Here is a 7,926-nt window from a genome sequence, read left to right on the forward strand (position 1 = left end):
AATGACCTCATTGGGGGATTCACTTTGTGATGAAGAGTTAGTGGAGAGAGAGGCAAGAGCGACCAATCCATTAGAGGTTGCATCTTCTTCATCATCAACATCATCATCTCCGGAGGTATATTCTTCTTGAGTTGATAGCACAATAGATGTGTCCAAGGTGGACCTTGCCATGAAGCAACGTGCATTCTTGATATGAGGATTCTCATTGGGGGATTCAAAGAGAGATGAAGAGGGAATGTTGGTAGTGACAATGGCGGCCACTTCCTTTGAGCTTTCTTCTTCTTCATCATCACTAGAACTTTCAACTTCATCGGAAGAATATTCTTCCCTAGTCACTAGCACAACTCTTGAGGGCCTCTTGCCCTTCTTGCTCTTGTTGTTGTAGAATTTCTTATTGGGGGCTTTTGAATATTTTCCCTTTGAGTCTTTGCTCTTGTCCTTGGGTATGAGCCTTCCACCATGAGTCTCCCTATGCTCATAGGGGAATTCGGCGATGAAATTGCGCTTGTCATCGCAGTTGTAGCATGCTCTTGTTCTTGGACCCAAGCTAGTGAACCCACTTTTGTTGTTTCTCTTGATGTTGTCTTCCTTGGCCTTGGAGGGATCAACCCAAAAAGATTTTGCATGGAAGGCCATGTGATCATTGTAGTGGAGTTCCAAATCTTCCGGATAGGACATACTCCAAGATGCCCTATATTGTTCTTGAGGGTACACTTCTTCTATGGAATTGACCGTCAAGGCAAGATTGTTCCCTTTTGACATACCAATGGCACGATTGCGAGAATCACGGGAGTTTTGCTCGAGCACCTTGAGGGCTTGCATCTCATGCACGGCTTGTTGAGAAGTGAGAGAGGAATAGCATTCTCTCCCAACAAGAGTCTTGACATCAATGGGTTGAAACGGCATCATGCAATCGATGTACTTATCCTTGATCCAAGAGTCATTGATGTGGGTGGCACCCACATTCCGGAAAGCATCGGCAACGGTGAGAAGCCTTCCATACATGGCTTCATGATCTTCATCTGATAGCCTCATGAATCCTTCGGCTTGATTCCGAAGAAAATTGTACTTGTTCCTTCTCATGCTATCACTTCCAATGCAACTAGCGGCCAAACCATCCCAAGCTTCCTTGGCGGTGGTGAAATTCCGAACACGAGACAATTCTTTTGTCCCCACACTAGTTTGGATCATGTGCAAGGCGGTGTCATTGAGTTGACTATCAACCGCTTCTCTTCTAGTCAACTTGTCGGGGTTGTATGGCTTGAAGCCTTCCACGATGATTCTCCAAAGTACATTGGAGGCACTGCGAACATGAGAACGAAACTCAAATTGCCATGTATCGTAATCTTTAACATTAAACTTAGGTGGGTCGCCCCTAATGTTTATATGAGGATGGGGAACTGGGATATCGGGAGATAGGAAAGGTGGAGCCACTCGATTGTAGCTCACACCTTCACTAGTTCCCATGGGAGAAGTGCCGGGGGGGTATAATAGTGTTTAAGTAATCACCATTCAAGGGCTTGGTAGAGAGGGGTGACGTCGAAGCATCTCCCCCTTCTATCGCACCCTTGTCCCTTTCCTCTATGACGGGAGCTACGGGGGGAACCGGAGTCAAAAGCTCGGAAATCATTTTTCTCATGCTTTCCATTTGAGCATCCATGGAGGACCTCAAGGATGTTTCCATTGCCTTGAATTCATCCATGGTGACCATCTTTGCGGCCCCTTTCGAGCCCTCATCATTCGGCATACTCTTAGGCGGTTAAGCCCGAAATAAGAGCCGAGGCTCTCATACCAATTGAAAGGATCGTATGCCGCACCTAGAGGGGGGGTGAATAGGTGCTAACCAATTTTTAGTTCTTTTTCAATTAGGCTTGACACAAAGGTAAATTCTCTAGATATGCAACTATGTGAATTTACCTATATGACAAGGTCAACGACTAAACAAGATATAGCAATGCAATAGAGAGGAGATAAAGGATAGAGGTAACCGAGAGTGGAGCACACGGAGACATGGAGTTGATTCCCATAGTTCCCTTCCTTTGCAAGAAGGTACGTCTACGTTTGGAGGAGTGTGGTCGCTACGAAAGCCAGACCAACAGTCACGAAGACTTCACTCAGGTCTCCTGTGAGCAACGCCACGAAGGCCTAGCCCACTTCCACTAAGGGATTTCCTCGAGGCGGAAACCGGGCCTTTACAAAGTTCTTGGGGCACACATCCACAACCAAATTGCAGGCTCCTAAATCTGTAACAACACAACAATCAACAACAATACATCAACAACAAACAACTAGGGATCCAAAGAGGAACACTAGCAAAGGGGCCCTCAAGCATATGAGGGGGAAATGTAAATCGCTTCGGTGAGGATGTAGATCGGTGTCTTCTCCTTCGAATCTCCAAAGATCAAGAGCTTTGGTTGGGTGAGGGAGGAGATCTTGCAAATCTTGTGTTCTTGAGGTGGCTCTAATGGTGGTGAGGCTTGGCAGAATTTTAGTCAATGATTGAGCAAGGAGCAAGGTAGAAGAAGGGGGGTATAAATACCCCCTCCCCCAAAAAAAAAAATCCAGCCGTTGGAGTCTTCGAGGGGCCGGATAATCCGACCTAAGTTGGGGCCAGATAATCCCCCCCCCCCCCACCAAAAATCCGGCCCTGGGAAAAATCCGGCCAAATGTCCGGCCAAAAGTCCGGCCCATGTCCAGGGCCTTACTGAGCCGCGTTGCCTCTGGTTCTTAGTCGATTTTTGGGGGGCCGGATATTTCGAAAATATCCGGCCCGGATTATCCGGCCTTCGGGAAATTCCGGCCAAATGTCCGGCCAATAATCCGGCCCCTGTCCAGGGAAGTACTGAGCCACATTGCCTCGAGTCCTTAGCCAAAAAATGGGGGCCGGATATTTTGCAAATATCCGGCCCGGATTATCCGGTCTGGTGAACTTTTTCAGCTTTCTTTTGACTCGTTTTTCCACAGAAGTCACACATATTCATGTACCTATATACACCCTGCACCACTTCATCAAACATTAGAGTATCACATACATTGACATCAAACACTCAAAACATATTGTGAGAGATGTTCTTTCACCTTCTGCATGCTATATGTTACATAGACATGATTTTTATCTGTCTAGATAGAGTAAAATGCATGGGTGGTACCAGAACTTGGAGACCCAAATTAATACGGTCACCGACCTTTTGAATATGCAACATACGGTAACTAATTACGGTGGAGTGTTCATCTAGGTCACTGGCTCATTATACAATGGTGTATTCGCCGATGTGGCAGTGTGTGGACCCCATCTGCCAGCCTCATACCAGCGTCCGGAAAAATTGGGCTAAACTAAAAAAGGACAAAAGTTACTCCAGTCACGCACTCGCGCTGCTCGCGAGTTGAGTGGGTGGAGTTGACCGTGAACACGGATGTCAGGGACGGCCATCCTTGCGGCTCAGAGCTCCGCACGCCGCCATCTCTCTCGGGGAAGGACCACTGTGTGGCGCTGCTAGCCTCCCTATGCCGGCACGAAGGATAAAGGGCATTGTGTCGGCTAGGGGCTCCACTGCATCTTGCTTGGCCGCCATGGGGACCCATCCCTGCAACTCAACGTTTTCGTCCGGCTAGCCATCACGTGGCTCTCCCACCACTGCGCCGCGCTGCTCTGTCTCTTCGACGCGTGGCGCTTGCCAGCTGCAGGGAGCCTCGCCGGTGGCACCAGTGGAGGCGATCGCGTGCCTCGGTATCTCGCCCTGGAGAGCTCCTCCTTGCTCTCTGCTGCCGTTCACGACGAGGAGAAGAACGGCGGCGGCAGAGGAATCGCACCCGCGGCAAGGTGGGTAGCGCGGCCACACGCAAACCAGGAAGTGGAATCTGCCGGTGGGAGGTGGAAAACGCTGGCAGGTGAGGAGATGGACAGGGTGAAAGAAGCAGGTTTCGCGTCCAGTGAGATGGTGGCCGACGGCGGAAGAGGAAAGCGCCGACAGCGAAGTGGGCAATGCGGCCTCGCAGGGCTCCTCTAGGTCGTGTGTTGGTTGGTGAAGGGGGTGGTAATCCCCTCTGGGTTTTTTTTTGAGAATTAAAGGGTCTTTTTGTAAAAAGAATTGAGTTGTTTGGACTGGTCAACACCTGCCACGTCAGCGAATAGATAGCTATACCGTATTACCGTAGCCCAGTGACTTAGATGTGTTAGAAATAATTAATAACATATTAATTAGGAGTTAATCCCCACTTTCCCGGCAGTTGCAAACAACCTTCTAAATGATCATGATCCAAAGACCATGGCAGAGTGTGAGAAACGCTCCGACTGGCCTAAATGGAAGGATGCAATCCAAGTTGAATTAGCCTCGCTCAATAAAAGAAAGGTATTCAGTGAAGCAATACCTACACCCCGGTGATTACTGATGCGGCCGACCGGCCGGCTTCGTGCTCTCCGCGTGGTTCAGTCGTGGGAATTGGGGATCGAGAGTGTGGAATTTATTTCCGTAGTCTCTCTCCTTTATCTCAGACTGAGCAGATTGACTGCATACGTGGCCATGTGCATGCGGAGACACCACCATACCTTGCTGTCTACCACGCATTTACTAGTACTAGTAGCTATTTACTTTATTGCTTTGTACTAGTTCAGTTTGCTACCAGATTAGCCCTTTAACAACAGGTTTTAGCAGTAATTTACTTCCTGTTGTGGTGATTACAGTACAAGTTTTTCAGTACTGTTTGTTTTTCTTCAGTTCAAGTACTATATGTATGACTGAAAATGTGTGATGTAATATATTTCCATGTTTGTCACATGTTGAGATTAATTACGTCCGTTATTTGCAATTGAGATTTTTCAATTTCTTGCAAACAATGTATGCGAAATTCAAAGTGATTTCTTCAAAATTGATGTTTTGGGATCATAAGGTGGTGTGTAGATCTACTGCATTGCAGATTATCTCCACTACTAATTAAGCCTACATTTTGTCACGATTGACATTTTGATTGCTTAAAGTGCTCTTCCATACATTTTATTAAGTTATGACACAAGGTACTAGAAATATGAGTATCTACTGATTTTATCAGATTATACTCTCTAGTGCTGAGAGATGGACCCCGAAATTTTCTTTGGGGAGTATCTACAACGTGTCATACTTAACAATTTGAAGTTCACACTAGTGGTTTCAAGCCCACTTCTTGAAATCATCCTTAATTTTGCAACCTTCATTACAACATAACCATGATGGTTTTTGGTTTACCAAGTGTAAATTAATAATCTCTGGTTTACCCATGTAGGTAATCGATGGCTCGAGAATTTGAGGCACTCGCCCTCAATGGCCACAACTACCCTACTTGGGCCATGGACACGAAGATCGCTCTTGCATCTCGTGGGATAGTGCGTGCAATCCAGGCTGAGCAGGATCCACTGCCGGCCGGAATCACGCCACTAACAGAAGAACAGAAATATACCGCTTTATACATTATAAGGCACCATATTCACCCAGATCTCAAGTCTGAGTACTTGGAGGAGGAATCCCCTAGTACCCTGTTTCAGGCCCTCAAAACGAGGTATGAACAGCAGAAGGCAGTTGTCCTGCCAGAAGCACTCCATGATTGGACTCACCTCCGTCTTCAGGACTTCAGGTCCATCGGAGAGTACAATCACGAGGTTCATAAGATCAGTTCCAAGTTACGCTTTTGCGGGAAGGAACCTACTGATGCGGAGAAGATAGAGAAAACTCTGTCGACTATGCTCCCATCTGACAGAATCCTCCAGCAGCAGTACCGTGCTCGCGACTACCAAGTATATTCCGATCTTATTCATATCTTACTTCAGGCTGAAAAGCATGATGAGCTACTCGCTAAGAATGGCTCTCAGCGTCCGGTTGGTTCTCAACCTCTACCTGAAGTTCATATGAATGTCGCGAACGGACGAAAGTTTGATGGTGGTTTCAAAGGAAAGCCCTCTAACTTCAATGGTAAGCGAAAGCGCAACCGGAACAGGAAGCCCAGAAACTCAGACCGTGGGAAAGGCACCGCAAAGTCCAAGTTTGACAAATCTAAGCTTTGCGACAAGTGTGGATGCTACACGCACCCCACTGACAAGTGCAAGACCCCAAGGCATCTGGCCATTCTGTACCAACAATCCCACGGACGCAACGCACCTCGAGGGAAAAGGTTTGAAGCCAACTTCAACCTTCATCCAGATGGCACCGATGGAGCTGGCTGTTCGCAAGACGTTCCCTCGGGACCAAGCAACGCCGTTACTCTCCTTCCATCAAAGGACCCTGCAGGAACGGAGGACATGATGGTTGAGTACACCTCAACCGACGTGTTTGGAGACTTCGACTAGTCCCGCTACCTCCTTAGTGACTAATATATTCATGTCCATTTGTGATGTTGTAATAGAACATAAGTATTGTTGTCATTTATATTGTATCAGCACTTTGATATAGTAAGATTGTGATCTATGTATTTAAATCAAGGATTCTTATTGAAAATTCTTAATTTTTATATATAGTTATCTACGGGAACAATCCGATGGAAGAGGAATTATGCCTTGTGGACAGTGCTACCACAAACTCCATACTGAGGGAGTTGAAATATTTCCAAACTCTGAAAAAGATGAATGGTGATATTTTGACTATCGCTGGACGCGATACGGTAATTGTTGGCACCGGACGTGCCATATTTACCCTCCCAAACGATACACAAGTGATACTTGAGGATGCCTTGTTGTATCCCGATTCTTCACGTACCTTAATCAGTTATCGAGATATCCGTAAGAATGGTTTTCACATCGAAACCCATGAAGACAACAAAGAGGAGTATCTACTCTTCACAAAAGATTATGGATATGGCAAGCAAGTACTTGAAAAGATTCCTTCTCTGTCGTCCGGATTGTACTATACGTACATCAAGCCCGTAGAACATGTTGCTTACAAGGTAATTTTCCAGAATGTTGATGCATTCCAAACCTGGCATGATCGCCTAGGCCATCCCGGTCTCGGGATGATGAGGAAGATTACTAGCAATTCCATTGGTCACAATTTGCATGAGTCCAAATTTCCTCAGTCATCGGATTTTGTGTGCACATCATGTGCCACGGGAAAGCTTATTCTGAGGCCTTCGCACCTCAAGATACAAGTTGAACCACTTCAATTTCTTGAACGCATTCAAGGAGACATTTGTGGTCCCATCCAACCATTGTCTGGACCGTTTAGGTATTTCATGGTTCTAATTGATGCATCTACACGATGGTCACATGTGTGCCTTCTTTCCACACGGAATCATGCATTTGCCAAGATAATGAGGGAAGTAATTAAGTTACAGGCCCATTATCCGGAAAGTCGAATTAAATCAATTCGCATGGACAACGCTGCAGAATTCTCTTCACGTGCCTTCAATGACTATTGCATGGCCCTGGGGATCGAAGTTCAGCACTCTGTTCCATATGTCCATACTCAAAATGGTTTGGCTGAATCCCTTATTAAGAGGATCAAACTCATTGCAAGACCTTTGTTAATGAATTGCAGCTTGCCAACCTCGTGTTGGGGTCACGCAGTTTTACACGCTGCTGACTTAATCCAATTGCGACCTACTGCATATCACAGTACTTCCCCTCTGCAATTGGTACGTGGAAATCCACCCAGCATTTCCCATCTGCGTAAGTTCGGATGTGCTACATACATCCCGATCTCACCACCTCAGCGGACATCCATGGGCCCACATAGGAAACTGGGGATCTATGTGGGGTACAAATCGCCGTCGATTATTAAGTACCTGGAACCCCTTACTGGGGATCTATTCACAGCCCGTCACGCTGACTGCATATTTGACGAGGAACACTTTCCGGCATTAGGGGGAGATTTCAAGTACCAGAAAGAATGCCCGGAAATTGATTGGAATGCTCTTGCCATTTCAGCCTCCGATCCACGTACCCAAGAGACCGAACTCCAAGTTCGG

The 7,926-nt window shown here is 46.6% G+C and overlaps 1 protein-coding gene across 1 annotated transcript; it reads left to right on the forward strand.

Annotated features, from left to right (window-relative positions):
* Positions 1 to 5,263: 5,263 nt before the first annotated feature.
* On the forward strand, positions 5,264 to 6,313 carry LOC127304027 (uncharacterized). Its single transcript, XM_051334738.1, has one exon. It carries the CDS (start codon positions 5,264 to 5,266, stop codon positions 6,311 to 6,313), a length of 1,050 nt encoding a protein of 349 aa, XP_051190698.1.
* Positions 6,314 to 7,926: the final 1,613 nt, after the last annotated feature.

Source organism: Lolium perenne, chromosome 7, assembly GCF_019359855.2.
Source record: "Lolium perenne isolate Kyuss_39 chromosome 7, Kyuss_2.0, whole genome shotgun sequence".
Taxonomy (NCBI): domain Eukaryota; kingdom Viridiplantae; phylum Streptophyta; class Magnoliopsida; order Poales; family Poaceae; genus Lolium; species Lolium perenne.